This window comes from Macaca fascicularis, chromosome 1 (genome assembly GCF_037993035.2).
Source record: "Macaca fascicularis isolate 582-1 chromosome 1, T2T-MFA8v1.1".
Taxonomy (NCBI): domain Eukaryota; kingdom Metazoa; phylum Chordata; class Mammalia; order Primates; family Cercopithecidae; genus Macaca; species Macaca fascicularis.
The window spans coordinates 78,769,625-78,787,633 of record NC_088375.1 but is presented as its reverse complement, the minus strand read 5'-3'; the positions used below and the strand labels follow the sequence as shown (position 1 = coordinate 78,787,633).

The 18,009-nt window shown below is 43.5% G+C and overlaps 1 protein-coding gene, 1 long non-coding RNA gene and 1 pseudogene across 17 annotated transcripts in view; 1 reads left to right on the top strand and 2 right to left on the bottom strand.

Moving 5' to 3' along the window:
• Positions 1-464: 464 nt before the first annotated feature.
• Positions 465-16,337, top strand: LOC141410036 (uncharacterized). Its single transcript, XR_012433338.1, has 2 exons — positions 465-579; positions 16,154-16,337. It is a non-coding gene; the product is annotated as an uncharacterized lncRNA (long non-coding RNA).
• Positions 1,679-18,009, bottom strand: part of MTARC1 (mitochondrial amidoxime reducing component 1) — a 41,652-nt gene continuing 25,321 nt past the window's right edge. For 7 of the 16 annotated variants that reach the window (XR_012433299.1, XR_012433301.1, XR_012433306.1 and 4 more), the window contains one exon: positions 15,913-17,009. Coding sequence is in view for 10 of the 16 variants with exons in the window: in XM_065542186.1 (XP_065398258.1) it covers positions 16,883-17,009 (127 nt within the window). In the remaining 6 variants the exon portion in view is untranslated. Of the gene's footprint in view, positions 1,873-10,631; positions 13,056-15,912; positions 17,010-18,009 lie in introns of those variants that run through there. The other 9 variants (XM_065542183.2, XM_065542185.2, XM_065542195.2 and 6 more) reach the window with 3 other exon arrangements.
• On the bottom strand, positions 4,298-4,412 carry LOC123571181 (U6atac minor spliceosomal RNA; annotated as a pseudogene).

Here is an 18,009-nt window from a genome sequence, read left to right as displayed (position 1 = left end):
TATGTGTCTAGTCAAGAAACTCTATCTCGAGTTCCAGGGGAAGAAGGTGTTGGGGATGAGGGAGTAGGATTGGGTTGGGGGTAGTAGACTACATAAGGCCTCATGCTCCTTCCCATGGAGGGGATGTGTGATGGTTAATATTAGGTGTCAACTTGATTAGATTGAAGGATGCAAACTGTTGTTCCTGGGTGTGTCTGTGAGGGTGTTGCCAAAGGATATTAATTTTGAGTCAGTGGACTAGGAGAGGCAGATCCACCCTCAATCTGGGCGGGCACCATCTAATCAGCTGCCAGCACAGCCAGAATAAAAGCAGGCAGAGGAACATGGAAGGAGTAGATTTGCAGAGTTTTCCGGCTTTCATCGTTCTCTCATGCTGGATGCTTCCTGCTCTTGAACAACAGACTCCAAGTTCTTCAGGTTTTGGACTCTTGGATTTACACTAGCAGTTTGGTGGGGGCTCTGGGGCCTTCAGAAGGCTTCTCCGTCAGTTTCCCTACTTTTGAGGTTTGGGGACTCGGACTGGTTTCCCTGCTCTTCAGCTTGCAGATAGCCTATTGTGGGACTTCACCTTGTGATCATGTAAGTCAATACCACTTAATCAGCTACCCCTCATTTATAATCTGTCCTATTAGTTCTGTCCCTCTAGAGAAACCTGACTAATATAGCATGTATATGTGCTGTTCCCTTTGCTTGGAATGCTTGTCCCCACTCTGACCCTAAGCACCACCGCATGCTTCCTTCCCAGAGCTCAGGCGGTTATCCTCCAGGGCTCTGCTGAAATGTTCCTGGGCACCCCGCACTCTACTTCACAGCACTCATCACATTTGTCACTTGTGTAATTTGTTGCTTATCCCAGGCTTCTGTATTACATGATAAGCTCCATTAATGACCGTGGTGTCTGCCTTGGTTTTGTTCATGATGAGCACAGTGCCTGGCCCACAGTACCAGTTCACTAAGTATTTAGCAAAGCGCTTTATGAGGTCATCCCTGGCTCCAGCACCTCACAATCTTTATGGTGACTGTTTAGAGGGCAGCTAAGCAGAAAAAAAAGTTTTCAACAAGGCTGTTTCTGGCCTGTTTTCCCTCTTAGTACTACATGGCAAGTCACATCTCCAAACTGAGGAGTGTGCCTGAAGAGTCAGGTCTGACAGAGAGAGGACTTATTGCCCTAGGTTTAAACAAGCAATCTCGACACAACTTCCAAAGGCACTGGCTGCTTGGAAGAAGTGAGTCCCTTGGGTCATTCCCTTCACTATTGTGGACTCATGGCTGAGCAGGACAGAAATGTTACACAGGTGGACTGAGAACAAAATGATTTCAGATATGGGAGCCCCAAAGTGGCATCCCAAGGACAGGTGCTCAGAATTACAGGACTTGGTTTTCTGTTGAGCTATTTCTGTCTTGGATAATTATAGCATGAGCTCTTGGCCAGTGGTGGGAATTAATCAATTTTAATTCTCCCATAAAGATTCTGTTAAGTAAAAGAAAACCATTCGCAAACTGGAGTTCTCTGAGTTATCGGTAACAACTTACTTTGCACACACCTCATAGCACACTGGTTAATAGCCCCCACCAAATAACTAATATTTAGGCACTGTGCAAATGTATGCAAAGTGCTTTCACGTATTATGTTATTAAATCTTCCCAACATCACAGTTAGGTATTAGCACCATCTTACCTATTTTGTGGATATCCAAACAGAGGTCTTCAAAAGTTAGAAAATCTGCACAGTCACAGAGCCAGTGGAGCCACAGCTGAGGCATGGACAGGCTCCTCTCCTACCACCTGCCAGGCCCCTCTTGCCCAGCTCATGAGGTCCAAAGTTTTCTCAACAAACTGCTTGATGTCGATGTTGGAACCCGGAGCATTGCCCTGCAGCAGAAAGGCAGGCCTGGACAATAGCATGTCAGCATGGGGCCAATCTGATAATTTCCAGTTGGGGTCTAAGAAAAAGAAAAGCTCTCCACATGCCAACAACATTGTTATTAAGCTCTCTTGACCCAGCTACCCAACAGTGACCCTAAACATTTGGTCTCTCCAGTGTGTGTATGGGGGTAGGGGACAGCTGGGCATGAAGCCTTGTACACTTTGCACTTGGAGAGGTAGGGACAGGGGTCTAAATTAACGGAAACCTTGCCCAGGGGCTGGCTTTGGGAAGCATGCCCTGCAGCCATGTGGAAGTTCACTGCATTAAGGTGAATTACACCAGGAGGGGTGAGTACAGGACAAGGAAGTACAAGTCGGGCCTGCTTTTCAAAATCACCCTGCAGGCTGTTGTCCCCAGAAGATCAACCTCAGGGGAGACCAGAGTCCTAGACACAAAACAAAAGAGTAATAAGGGAGGAAGCAAATGAAGTTGCTTATCTCATTTATTTATTTTTCTCTCCCATTTCCGCCTATGCTCCTCCAACTGAACTCCCCCTAGTCTCTGGTTTCCTGGCCGCTATCTGGCCAATAACCTCCACATTAGCATCCCCAGCCCCTCTGTGCCCCCTGTAATCTCTTCTCCAGGCCCTGCTGAGGACTGTATTTACCACCACACAGGATTTCCGTAGGTGATAACAGCAGGGCCTGGTTGGCTTTTCCCTCTGTTCAGAGCCAACCCTCGGCTTCTTGTGGTGTCGTCTTACAGCAAGGGAAGAATCTTAATTTCTCCCAAGAATGTGACTTTCTTTAAATGTCTTACCTACACCCAACAACTAAGCAAGCCTCTTGATGAGCAGCCCCTCACTCTCCCACTCTCAACACTGTGGATTGAGAATTTACATTTTTTTAAAAATGCAGGGCACAGTGGCTTATGCCTATAATCCCAGCACTTTGTGAAGCTGAGATTGGAGAATTGTTTGAGGCCACAAGTTTGAGACCAGCCTGGCCAACACAGGGAGACTCTATCTCCATAAAAAAATTTTAAAAATTAGCCAGGCATGGTGACACGCCCCACGTGCTACTTGGGAGGCTGAGGTGGGGGGATTGCTTAAGCCCAGGAGGTTGAGGCTGCAGTGAGCTTTGGTGACACCACTGCACTGCAGTATCCTGGGCAACAGAGCAGGACCCTGTCTCTAAAAAAAAAATAATAATGAAAGATAAATGTAAAACTCTGGTCTGTTCTGCTCTGTGTGTGTATGGTGCCCCACATGGAGAGCCAAGAGACATAAGAGGTGCTGAGGTGAATTTCCAAGGCAGGTCACTCACTTGCAAACCTCTAGTCTGAGGATCGGATTGTGGGACAGACCTCCAGAATCGACCCCTCCAGGACTCTAACAGGCATCGTCAATCCAGGTCCCCACAGGTAGGGGACCCCTGATGGCCATTCTCACAGAACGTGTCTACACCCTACCACATTCGCTCACCCCAGGCTGCTAGCTTTTCACTCAAAAACGTATGTGCCTTACAGGGTGATGTGTTCTGTTTTTCAGCTTCCTACTAATGTGTAATGCACATTCAGACAAGTACACAAGTCGCAAGCTCCATACATTTCCACAAAGTGAACAAACTTGGGTCATCAGCACCAGATCAATAACAGAGTATTTCCCATGGCCAGAAGCCCTTGTCTGAACCCTGGCCCCATCACTGCCCACCTCCTTCCCACCCAGTGTAACCACTGTCCCGACTTTGAGCACCACACATCAGGCTTGCCTTCTGGGGATCACTTTTCAGAAACTGATTCCAGAGATGCACAGAAAAGACTTCACTTTTTCGTCATCAACAATGCCTGAGGTTGGGAAGGCTTATGGAGCCTGATCTGGGTGTTCTATGTTACTTTTAACTGTCAAGATCCCTAACTCCTTAACACCACATAAACCAGAGGAATCTTAGGGACAGGATTATCTCAGAGAGAAACACAGCGGTGGGCAGCTGGCCAAGTGTGGAGGAAAGTGAGATGAGATCAACAAGGTGAAGGCATTGTCTAGAGGCAGGAGTTGCAAGAGGTCGGGGCCCCCAGGGACAGACTGCAAAGAAGGCAGGAAACTTAAATATATGCTCATATTTTTACCAAAGGGAGAGAGAAAAGAATTCCAACCCCTTCCTGCAGTCTTCATCCCATCATTGTCTCTTTCCATTTCTTCCCCATTCTAGAGACACTAGTGTAAGCAAAGCCACACCCATTGCAAAATAGAAATATAATGTGGGACACATGTAATTTTTTATTGCAGTAAAAGATACATAACATAAAATTTACTATTAGTGGCATGTAGTGCATTCACAATATTGTGTAACTGACACCACTATCTAGTTCCAGAACGTTTTAATCATCACAAAGGAAACCCCGTACCAATTACACAATCATTTTCCATTCTCAAAACCATGGTTAGATGCCACAAAGAAGGTGGCAATGCCGAAGTTATATGAGTGTACAGGCCTCCTCCATGCTTGTCAAGGGGAATGCTAACCTTCTCTTCTTTATACAACACTCATATATGTAATTTAAAATTTTTTAGTAACCACATTAACAGGTGAAAAGAGACAGACGAAGTTAATTCTAATGCTTTCTTTAACCCAATATTATACAAGCTATTATCATTTCACATGTAATCATTATTAAAAAATTACTAAAATAGGTAACGTTTTCACTTGTACTGAGTCTTTGAAATCGGGTGTGTATTTTCCACACACAGTGCATCTTAATTTGTACTGGCCATGTGCCAAACACTCAATGACCACACATGGTTAATGGCTACCATGTCAGACAGTGTAGCTCTAAACAATTCATAAGATGCTATCAACATCCTAAATCATCTAAAGATTCTAGGCTATGGTTTCAATACAAATTTTATCAATTTTAATTAATGACATTTTAAATGGAAAAATTAATATTAATTTTAACATAGGCTGGGCACAGTGGTTCAAACCTGTAATCCCACAGCATTTTGGGAGGCCGAGGCAGGTGGATCACTTGAGCACAGGAGTTCAAGAACAGCCTGGGCAACATAAAAAATCCTCATCTCCACAAAAAATATAAAATTTAGCCAGGCAGGGCTGGGTCCCAGCTACTCATGAGGCTGAGGTGGGAGGATGGCTTGAGTCCTGGAGGCGGAGGTTGCAGTGAGCTGATATTGCACCATGGCACTCCAGCCTGGGTGACAGAGTGAGATCCTGTCTCAGAAAAGAAATTTAATATAAATTTACTTTCTAATTATCAAAAATAAAATATTTGGAAGCTACAGAAAGAAAAAGTAGCTGTAAGTCCTAAAACAAGGGCTAATCACTTTTTAGCACCAGGTGTGTTAGGACTTCTTTGTGGTTCTTTGCTCATCATATAGCAAATAAAAACTAAATCCCAACACAGCCACTCACCCTGAGACAAACATGCAGACGTCCAAAGGGTCATGACTGTCAGCACACAAGGCCAGGCAGGGTGACATCTGAGGACAGTGGCAGGTTTGTCCCATGGCCTGACAACCCTCCTATTTCATCAGCAATTTTCTAGCAAACCAGGAGCTTGCACCGACCAAATCTAGAAACCTGGACTCAGCCTAGCATCATGGGAAGCTGCCCTGGAAGTTTTAGGGGATGTAGTTGGTCCGTTCCACCAGGGCCTTGTGGAAGATACATCTAGAATGGTCACACCTTTGCACCTCTGCAACCATGTGCCTAAGTGTCCCAAATCCGCCACCACCAGAGCTCCCTCCCTTGTGCTGCCTGGTGCTTATCGGGGTGTCCATGAAGGCTCCCTTTATCAGGAAGTCTTTAAAAGAAGGGGAAATGTCCCTTTTATTGAGGACTCAGGTGGGAAGAGGAGTGAAGGCAGTGGATGAATTCACTGCCCTTTCAAAACTCCTTCCAACCTCCAGATCTTTCCAGCATCCTCTCTCACACACATTTGGACCTAAGCTTAAAAATATGACCTGCGTAATGAGGAGGTGAGTTAACTAGTTTGTATCTAACAGCCTTTCCAACCCAAACATTCCAGGGTGCTAGGATGCCATTCATTCCTCCACCTAACAGACATACACACATACACACAGAAATCCATACACTTTGCCTGAGTCTCCAGTTTTACCCCATAGAGAAGCACACAAAGGAATGAGAATACGTCTCCTCAGCCCTGCTAACTCACAGGAAACACACAGATGGCTAAAAAGAAGCACTGTTATTTAGCATCCATGCTCAGAAAGAAGGAAATCTAGCAGAAACCAGAGCTGATATCCAAGAATGCAAAAACATTTTTTGGGGGATGCTTCATGCCACAATGCCCCAAGTCGGAAAAAAAACCGCACCATTTCATATGTTTATAACAACATCTGATTTAATATTATACAGTTTTGCTTCATCACAAACCAGAACAAATACTGTCAGATTTATTACATCCTTCTATTCTGAGACTTAAGTAATCATAGTTAGTAATGGAGCCATTCCACAGCTTAAGGAAAAGCTTTACAATTCTTTGGGACCTAGGATTCCTGAGAGGCAGGTTATTTTCTAGAAGAATTTAAGGTTTTAAAGCTCTCAACGGAGCTTGAAATTCATCCTTTCCATTTCACATGAAAAGAGTTTCCTCTGAAGCTTGGCTGGGAGGGAGGAAAAGAGGAAAACGAGTTGGCACAGACTCCCACTGAGCTCTTAGAGAATGGGGCCATCATTCGTCAACATTCTCAGTCTTTACCTTGCCTTTCTTTAAAAAGAAAGAAAGAAGAGGAAAAGAGGAAGAGAGAAAGAAGAAAGAAAAGAAGAAGGAAGGAAGGAAGGAGAATGAGAGAAAGAAAGAAAGAAAGAAAGAAAGAAAGAAAGAAAGAAAGAAAGAAAGAAAGAAAGAAAGAAAGAAAGAAAGAAAGAAAGAAGGAAAGAAAGAAAGAAAGATGGAAGGAAGGAAGGAAGGAGAAAAAGAAAATACCATTGATACTCATGCTTTTAAAATTGTTAATGCTGTATTTGGGACCCCCTTATTTGTTGATTCACTAAAAGAAACTAAATGATTTTTATAAGGAGATTAAATTTTCTTACAAAAGATGCTTTCTCATTTACTCCCCCACACATGCATGCCCACAAGGTCATTTGTTACATGATTTGTGCACAATTGTTAGGCCCCAAGCATTGCCTCTGCTTGATTGACAAATTCAGGATTTGTTAATGATGTGGTCATTGACTCTGTTGCATGGAGGCTCAGATTGTAGGTTTGGTGCCTTCAGAGATTTGTTCCCTTTCAGGCATACACCGTCCTCTGCTGTATCCAAAAGTGGGGCTGTGGTCCCCTGAGGGCTGGGAGCGGTATGTTTGGATCAGTGTGACCCTATCACCCAAAATGAGCACATCTATGCTTAGCCATGAAGTATTCTAATGGGTTCCATTTTTCTCAGAAAGCCAGAATTTGTTACTCCAGTATTCCTTTACATACCACTAAGAAGAATGTTAACATTAATGTGGGATGAGTAGGGGTGATGGAAACTTGGTCTACAGAAAATCAAGTAAAAGTTTAGAACAGCTTAGAGCCTTTATAAAAATGAAAAATTCTAGGTTCCATTGCAGAACTACTAAATCAGGATATCTGAGAATCTACCCATGGTAGATTCTACCCATGGTTCACAGGTGATTCAAATACACACACCAGTCTTAAAGGTCCTTTCAGTATTTGGGACCCCCTTATTTGTTTCAAATGACCCCCCTTGTTTCAAAACAAGATTGTAGGATCAAACTAGTTTCCGGATGAAGGTACTACCACTCTTTGAATTCATTCTTGCCAACTTATTTTGTAGCATTGCCAGAAGGCAAGAGCCTTGAGTTCTAATTCAAGCCCATCACCTGTAATGTGGACAAGTTACTTAACCTCCCCAAAGCTCAGTGACATGCGTTATGCATTCAGGAGAGTGATGATACGTAAGGAGCTTACAAAAGACTTTCACATCCATCCTATCTCACTGGGTCATCAGTAAGATCTAATCGTGTAGAGTGGATGAAGGTGCACTGCAGGTCATGGCACTTTACAAATGCAAGGTACATTTAGAATATGGTCCTATTGGGTTTTGTTTGTGGGTTTTAGTTTTATTTTGTTTTGTTTTGAGATCAAAATATCTGCTTTATTTCTGATAAAAATTCCATTGCTTTTGTATTCCTAAACTGCATCCTCCAGCCTACGTTTTATCAATAATACTGAATCCCAATACTGAATTTATCTCCCCAGCCTTAGGCAAAACTGGAGAACTACAGGTATCTCCCAACTAGGGAAGGGTCTTTTCTACCAAAATCACCACTTGGACTAAAGGGTCCAGGGTCCTAGAACCTTGAAGGCAGCAAGAGCCCAAGTAGGAAAGAGAAGGAGAAAGAGCAGAGCTCAAACTCCCTACTTCCAAATTTACCAATCAGATCTCCCCGAAACAAGAGAGTGTGAGGGGGCAGAGAGGGGCCAAGACTAAGGAATGTCTCTTCATTTGGACATATTAGGGATAAGTGTGATTATAACACATTTGTTATAGCTAAGTTATCTGTATCCCCAGATTCCTCAACTTTTTGTTCTTTGAGCCCATTGTGCTTACACATTTTGCCCAGTCATATATATATATATAAAATAGGGATAGCATCTTCAGAGAGGGAATCAACTCCTACCCCCATCTCCAGTGTCACTTGCATGTAGATCTTTCTAGAAAGGTACTGTTTTTGCCCCATAAGGTTCTGAGATGGGCCAGTACAGTACATTATGTTCTTCAAGGCCTTTCTGTAGTCAAGATAAAAATTGTCGATCCTTTTCTATTTTCCATCGCAAACTATGTCTAGACATCATACTGACCAACAGAACCTATCAGACTGTGCAGCAAAGTCAAGCTATATCACAAAGGTACCTCAACAATAAAATGACAATAAGATGCTCTAGATCTGAACATAAACCCCCTCAACACCAAATTACCAAGGAGTCTGTAGTACAAAATTAAATTCCAAGTTAAGAGCCAAAGAAGGCAAAATGAGAAATTAAAAATCTGAAGTTAAATTATCTCTCAAGTTCAAAAACATTACATTGCAATTTCTTATTCTTTTTGGTGTCAGCAAGAAGAGTTCTGAATGGGCTACGTGGGATTGGTGTTCTTTCAGCAGCAGTAGCCTAGTATGACTTTCCAGGAAGGGACTTTAGAGTTGGGATTAATGCAACTCCAAGTCTCTGAAGTGTTGCACTCTTTTACATTATTTTTTAACTGTGGTAAAATATACATAACATAAAATGTACCACCATAACTTCTTTTTTTATTCTTTTCAAGAAAGGGCCTCACTCTACCACCCAGGCTGGAGTGCAGTGGTGTGATCATAGCTCACTGTAACCCGTGAACTCCTTGGCTCAAGCTATTCACCCACCTCAGCCTTCCAAGTAGCTAGGGCTAAAGGCATGCACCACCATGCCTGGCTAATACTTTCATTTTTTGTAGACATAGGGTCTCCCTATGTTGCCCAGGCTGGTCTTGAACTCCTGACCTCAAGTGATCCTCTTGCCTTGGCCACCATAACCATTTTTTTTAAGTGTACAGCTCAGGAGTATTAAGCACATTCACTTTGTTTTGCAACCAGTCTCTGGAACTCTTTTCATCTTGCAAAACTGACTCTCTATATCCATGAAACAACTACTCCTTATTCTCCACTCCCCCATCCACTGGCAACTAGCATTCTACTTTTTGTTTCTATTTTATATCTAGAACAGTGTGACTGCTCTAGGTACCTTATATTAGTGGAATCATATAGTATTTGTCTTTATATGACTAGCTTATTTCACTTAGCGTAATGTCCTCAGGGTTCATCCATGTTATAGCATGTGTCAGAATTTTGCTCCTTTTCAAGGCTGAATAATATTCCATTGTATGTATAGGCTACACTTTGTTTATCCATTCATCTGTCAGTGGACCTGGGCTGTTTCTATTTTTTTTTTTTTTTTTTTTTTTTTTCTATTGTAAATAATGCTGCTATGAACATGGGTGCATGTACCTCACTTTTTAAACTGCTCAAGAAGTTCAAACAACACAGGAGATGATCACAGCACAAAATTAGAAAATAATCCAGTCCCCAGTCCCAGATAATTTATCCAGGCAAAACTCATTCCTAAAGCCCAATATTTGGTGGTGTCAAAAACGACAGCAGATTCAGAAGGAAAAATTGCTTTACGAGATTCTTCAAAGGGAAAAAGGGTAAATGGTTTTAATTGAAGTGCTTTTCATTCATTGCCAGGTGACCATAATCCTTGGAGAGGCTAATTATGGCACTATTTTTTTTGTTTTGTTTGTTTGTTTTTTACCATATCTGGGGGAAATGAACTCATTCCTGTAAACAGTCTGCTCTGACAGTAGCATTTGAGACATTGCTGCTTTAAATGCATTTTCATGGTTCAAAATAAAAGCACTATTAAATAGTTCTTCAATAAGGATTTATTTTCTCCCTAAGAAGCTTAAAATGTGGACACCACGAATAATGACCAAAGCTGCTGAGTATGGCATAACAAAGAGAAAACAAAGCACTCATCCTGTCCTCCAGATCATGCCCAGAACACTGTCTGCCGACATGTGGCTTGCCAACTGGAATGATGCAAATGTCAGACCCACATCTGTGGAAAGGGGGCTTGTCCCACAGGAAGCAAGCTATTGGGGAATGGGGAGAATGATATAATTAGAAATTTAAGACACAGTATAACTCAGAAAAATGTTGGCTGGGCAGCACATTGCTAAGACTTGAAATCTTTATTTTGTTCTCTTTTCAAAAGCCCTGTGAGCATAATGAGAAGAATATGGCTTTAAGAACTGAGATTCACCCCATCAGGCATTAATGGTGTCCAGAAACTATGTGAACAATCTTACTTGACATCCCCAAGACGTTTATATCTGTCCAGTGCAAAATCAGAGGGGGGAACATGTTAATTTTCTCAGCCTTTTGATAGCACATGTACAAGATCTCTTAGCCCCACAAAAAGCTCCAAATATATTCTCTAGGACTTCAACTGCCTTAAAATATAGACTTGCATTTATCTTGGCCACATTAATGAGATCTGTTTGACCAATACATTTATATTTATGATGACTAAGGGCAGATTATGGTTGTTAAAATTTGTCCTTGGGACATGAAAACACTCCTCTGTCATTAATACATTTTGTAATATAAACTATGATGTCAGGTCAACATAAAGGGTAAAAACGTTCCTAAAGTATGCACACATCATTTTTTAAAGCAATTGAGCCTAATGGAATAACAAAGGTCATCATAACAAACCATTACAGCCTTGGTCTTGGCAACTCTGGCCACAGAAGAACCTCCAAGAAACGATCATCATTTCTCCAATGTTATGGCATCCAGACGACAGGAATGGCTCGCAAATGAGTCATACGGGCTCAGATTCGCGGTAGCTATGTGAGCGCTGGACGATCAATTATTCATGTGTTTACAAAGAGCTTTCCTGGTTGATGTTAACCAGAGCTGCCTGCAACGAAGAGCTCTCCAGCTGTCCTCGGCCGTCCTGGGCCTCGGACTAACAAGCGGCTTTAATTGCTGGGCAGGTCATGTGGAAGGTACTCCTCCCCTAGACCCAGTAAATTCAATCTCTCTGAGACTTTATTAGGTGTAAAAATGTTAATCAGAAACAATTATGACAATAATACTTTATTTACAGTACTCCCAGTAAATTCTAAAGAGGGAGACAGAAGTTAGACTTAACTTAGTTCCCACAGGGATCCACCAGGATTGGAGACTGACCAATACCAGGTCAGGGATTGGTAGAAGGCATAACAAATGCCAGGGAAGGGGAGGGACTAGGGGTTGTGGGTTTCACAAGGAAGATAAGAGGAAGAGCAGTCTAGAATGCTCTCTGAAGGTAAAGGGGATGACTGAGGACCAGCAAGGGTGAATGCACTAGATTGGCCAACAAATAGTCAAATGTGAGTGAACTTGACCTGCCCATCAAAACTGGTCTTGGAAGAGGCTGAATGGGAAGTCACTTCTCAGTCCTTTTTGTTACTTTACACAACCTACAGCCTGTCCGGGAAGAATAACAATATAATTAAGGCAATTCTTCTCTCTGAGCCAGGCTATAGTGCATGGGAGCAGGTGCCCCACCACCCAATTCCTCAGCTGTGTTTGGAGGGACAGCAGGGTTATCGTCAGAGCTGTGGCCCAAGCCTCTTCCTTTGAAGAGAGTGTGGTCAGAGCAGACTAAGGGATGCCTAAGGGACTTTTTTATTATCCCAATTCCAAGAACATTTGTGGTACTGAGCCAGATTCTTCCTCTTGTTTGAAATTGGGTAACCTTAGATATCATCATAATTCATTTATCCATTCAGAGAAAGTGGTTGAAGCAAACAATCTCTGTTCTTGCAGATAGCAAAGCACAGTAGTGCTTTGTGCAGACATAGGTAGAGTCAGGGCCATAGGACCCCTGAGGTAATTCTGCTTTATATGGTGGAAGGCAACACTAGTTGAGAGGAGTTGCAATAGAAAGGAAGAGCTAGGGCCAGGTGTGGTGGCTTACACCTGTAATCCCAGCACTTTGGGAGGCCGAGGCAGGCAGATCACGAGATCAAGAGATTGAGACCATCCTGAACAACATGGTGAAACTCTGTCTCTACTAAAAATACAAAAATTAGCTAGGTGTGGTGGTGTGCACCTGTAGTCCCAGTGAGAGGTGAAGCCAGCTGGACTTCCTGGGTCGAGTGGGGACTTGGAAAACTTTTCCGTCTAGCTAGAGGATTGTAAATGCACCAATCAGCACTCTTTAAAATGGAACAATCAGCACTCTGTAAAATGGGCCAATCAGCACTCTGTAAAATGCAGCAATCAGCAGGACAAATAAGGGAATAAAAGGTGGCCACCCCAGCCAGCAGTGGCAACCCATTTGGGTCCCCTTCCATGCTGTGGAAACTTTGTTCTTTCACTCTTCACAATAAATCTTGCTGCTGCTCATTTTGGGTCCATGGCACCTTTAAGAGTTGTAACACTCACTGCGAAGGTCCACAGCTTCATTCTTGAAATCAGCGAGACCAAGAACCCACCAGAAGGAACCAACTCTGGACACACCAGCTACTTGGGAGGCTGAGGCAGGAGAATTGCTTGAACCTGGGAAGCGGAGGCTGCAGTGAGCTGAGATCGCACCACTGCACTCCAGCCTGGCAACAGAGTGAGACACTGTTAAAAAAGAGAAGAGAAGAGAAGAGAAGAGAAGAGAAGAGAAGAGAAGAGAAGAGAAGAGAAGAGAAGAGAAGAGAAGAGAAGAGAAAAGAGAAGGAAAGGAAGGAAGGAAAGAAAGAAAGGAGAAGCTAGCAGAAGAGAAACAGGGCACCCCTCCCTGTGAATGAAGCATCCTGGAGCACTTTCGTCACGGGTATTGTTGTAATTTACATCACAGGTATTGCTGTAAGAGCAAGATTAGAGAGAGTCTGGGTTCCCTTCCTTCACCCTGATCCACCCTATCCATCCAAAAATGCACGTTTAGAAAATGAACCCAAAGAAAGAGAGTACTTCCCCCAAGGCCTACAACAGGAGAGCTGGTCTAAGACACTTCTCCACACCTCATTAACCTATCAAGTCCCAGTTCCATCCTTTTACCCCAGCAAGAGGGACAAGGGAGAGGACAAGGGGCAGTGTCCCAAGAGAGAACTCCTTCACATGGCAGGAACTTTTAACTCCTTCAGTCTTCCCATGAGTGCACCCCTCCTGCTAATTGGGATTCCTTGGCTTGCTGGCATTCTGCCTAGAGATCAGAGGATCATTTCTCAAAAGACAGTCAAAACCAGACTTTTGGGAAGGGCAGCATTAAACACAGATGCCTTCACGAAGGTCTCTCCAGAGCCTTCTGCCTCTGAAGAGAAGGGAGGCACAAAGGACTTTCCAAACTTATTGACCCATGAAATTGTTTTTAGGAGCATCCCTAAAGGCAAACTTTCAGAATTCCATGGACCAATAAAACACTGGGAAATGAAGTGTTAGGGTGTGGTAGCAACACTCCGATTATACCCACAAACAAGGTCTGGTCTGAGAGCCACTCTGTCACTTTCAAGGAACTTTAATGTATCTGTTCTCCACCATCATGGGTTGGTTTAATTTGATACACTCTCAGAATGCTGGGAGCACTTGCCTGGAGTTTTAGCCTGCCATCACTGTTGGTGACAGCCTCACAAATGGTTTCCCAAAGTCTCATTTGGCTAATCTAATTTACCTAACCTCCCCCATGCACTCTTACCAAATTGGCAGACCTCCACAAGCTCATCTCTTCACCCTGCCCTGTTATCAGTAACGGGAGAAGGAGGGGATGAGTATTTCTCCCTGTAGGACAACTGCCTAAATTCCATAAGCCCCCCACCAATTTCTTTCTGCCTTCGTGTGTATCAGTTGCTGCTCTGGTCTTTTGGTTGCAAGTTTCTAACATTTTCTGCAGAAGAGTCACAAAAGCAAGCCTTTAGGTAGCCCCTCTCGAGCCTGGCCCACATTGTCCTTTTCAAGACCTCCAGCTCCGAATCTGTGATTCTCTATTGCGGCTGCAGCATAAGTTGCCACACAGAGAAGACGCCTACCGAGGGTGAATATTTTGGCCTGACCACAAACGTCTGTCATTCACTATTGTAAGATGTGAAAGTCTGGGATGGCCTACATTCCTGATCCTACATTTCAAGTGGAATAGTGTGCAAATGCTCAGTATCCAAAATAAATGGGACATCAGCTTTGTCTCTGGCATTAACCAACTCATTAAATATAAAATAAACACAAGTAAATGGCCTTTAAATCTCACTGACAGAAAGCTTGGCAACTACTCTGAGATTCTAGAGGTCACTGGAACTTCTCTCTTCAAACACGAATCTTCCTCACACTGTGAGGCACAGAAGGACAGGTCTGCCTCCTGTGGGTTTCGGGGTGCTCCCTTCCATGTGGGAGCTGCCCTGCAGAGCTAGCTACCCCAAGAGCCTGTCCATGGAGAATGATGGTTACTGCCTGAAGTATGGCCTTTGGCACTGATCAGCCGCGGAGAAATGGCTGTTAGTTCTTACAAGTGATTAGAAATTCAGGACTAAGGCTTTTACTTGCCACTAATTATAAATACCTAGGAAGAGCCACCAAACCTGACCTTGGGTTTCTGATTGCTCCCTACCTATTGGCTATTCCCAGAGAGCCAATATTCACATGGTTTCCTAAATCCTGTGTACACTCACTCTCCCACGGGTCCCCCGGTCCCATTAGTAATGCTACTTGCTGAACACTTCGCTTTGTCTCAATCTGTCTCAACATCAACTGGACTTGTTGGGGAAGGTGATGGCTCAGGTTCTCTGGATAAATGATGTAATTATTCACCTCATGCCAAGCATGCACAAAACAAATTGTAATAACTCTCCAACCAGAAAACAAGCACATGCACCTCTTTGCTCAGAACTTTACTTCAGAGCTCAGCTAGATTTCAGCAATTACTGACCTCTTTTATATAATCAAAGTGAAAAATGCACTGCTTTTGGTAAAAAGCATGTTGACTTGATAGTCCTTCAAAGGTGGGTGCTTGCCTGGGAGGCTATGGGTGAGCAGCTCCGTTATGCAGAAGACGCAGCTGTGGTCAGGCATCAGAATTATTGGCTTTGCCCATTCACCTCAGTCAGCTTTCTTTTTTTTCCCCCCTTTTTCTTTCTTAGAGATAGGATCTCACTCTGTCACTCAGGCTGGAGTGTAGTGGTGCAATCATAGCTCACTGCAGCCTCAACCTCCCGCTCCTGGGCTCAACCAATCCTTCTGCTTCATCCTCCCAAGTAGCCATAGCCAGGACCGTAGGCATGCGCCACCACACCCAGTGCATTTTAAAATTTTTTTTGTAGAGACAAGATCCCATTATATTGTCTGGGCTGGTCTCAAACTCCTGGGCTCAAGCCATTCTCTCACCTTGGACTTCCAAAGTGCTGGGATTATAGGCATAAGTCCCTGTGCCCAGGCTCAGTAAGCTTTCACAGTCTAACTTTATGCCAAGAAGTTAGTAAGATCTGAAACTAGTCAAAGTAGCTTCCATTTATTCACAGTTTTAAAAACATTTTTCAAGTTTAGTCAACTTCCCAATACAATCAAAGGACAAAATGGCAATAAAAAATATACTTCATCAGATCTTAGAGTTATGCAATCAGTTAAAAAAGTAGATATTGGGTTTTAAACAACTGACATACGCTTTCCTTTTCCCCCTTTAAAGGTTTTCAGTATCCATTTGAAATCACTGAATCACTTTTCTTCTCCTCCACAGACTTCAGAACTTTTTCACCCAGAACTGGAGAAGGAGCACTCAGTCATTAGCTGAGGGGAATGGCAAGGATCCAGGGGTCCTCCGTGACTACACAACCACCCTCCTGAGCACCTTTAGGAAATCCAATGCTGTCTGAGAAGCAGCGGGGCCAGATCCAGATCTATGGAAAATTAATATCTGAAGTGCTTCCTGAAGGTCACCTCAGTCTTCATGCCATTTCAAAAGCTAGCCCGGGGCTTCAGAAGAAAAGGCAAGTGACATTCCAGCCATATTTGGGGAGCTATTTAATTTTCATTGCATACCTCATGCACAGGGGTAATAACACATTCTAGGACATTCTTCTGGCCTACCCACTCTTCCTCTTTCTCTTCTTCTCTTTCCCTCATGAGTGGTAGTGACAGGATGGAAGTCTGCACTCTTGGTAGATAAATGGCAAAGCAGGAGAAAGAACTATTCCATAATCAGTTAAACAGGGAGTTTTCAGAATCCTGTCTTGTCACTTAAGTGTCTTACTGAAAGCCTACTAAGTTATCAAGACTATATTTCTTTGCTTTGTGCACTGGGACATTGAAGCATTGAGACACGAGAAGTCCAAAAGAGGAAAAATGTGAAAATCACAAATTTAAAGAAAATGTTGAGGTCTCAGTTCTGAAACACCATGCTTCAAGTGTTGTCATTTTTGAGAACATTTTTTAAAGGCATCTAATATTCCAGGACATACAGCTCCCATTACTGGCCCAGCAGGTACACAGGGTCTCCCACTTTGATGGTCCCTGGGTTTTCCAGCACAAAATACTGCCCAAAGAGTGGTGATTTTCCATATAACTTTCGTTCTGAAGGGTCACACTGGCGATAACTGCAATAGGAAAAGATCATGATGAGTCACAGCCAAGCGGACGCAAGAGCTCAACCAGAACGTGGCTTCCATCCCACACAGGGCCTCCACATGCACAGATTGAGAGGGCACCATCCTGTCAAAGCTCAACAGAACAACGCCTCCTGGAACGGGGCAGTGAACAGCCTGCCCAGCAAACAACTACAGAAGCATAAGCAATGGCCACATCCCCACATCTTTTCTCTACATTCATGTTCCCCCTTTCAGCATCAAGACATTAGATACTTGGCCGGGCGCAGTGGCTCATGCCTGTAATCCCAGCACTTTGGGAGGCTGAGGCGGGCAGATCACAAGGTCAGGAGATCCTGGCTAACACAGTGAAACCCCATCTCTACTAAAACTACAAAAAATTAGCGCGGTGTGGTGGCAGGCGCCTGTGATCCCAGCTACTCAGGAGGCTGAGGCAGGAGAATGCCATGAACCCAGGAGGTGGAGCTTGCAGTGAGCCGAGATTGTGCCACTGTGCTCCAACCTGGGCGACAGAGTGAAATTCCATCTCAAAAAACAAAAAAAAAAATTAGATACTCAATGTGTCTAGACATACTTTATCATCTTTCTTTGCCCTAGGCGTCTTTTCTCCTGTCTCCTCCATGTCTGTCACCTGAACCACTATCCTAGTCATCAGTTGGGCTGGGAGCCCATCCTTTACACCACTGTCCTCCCTTCCCACAGCCTGTCCACAGCTGACCAGTTCCAAGGTTCTTCCTGTACAACATTATTTGACTTGGCTTGCTTTTCCTCATTCCTACCATCAAGATCTTGCTTCCAGCATGCTCAGATTATCGTAATAACTTCTTAACCAATCTTTCTTCCTCGTTCTCTACCTGTTTTCAATTCATTGTTGACACTGCACTATATCACTGTTGTAATTGTATTCTGGTCTTATCATTCCTAGGCTCGAAAACCTTCCATGGCTCCCCAATGCCTAAAGAATAACATTCCAACTATTCAGCCTGGTGTG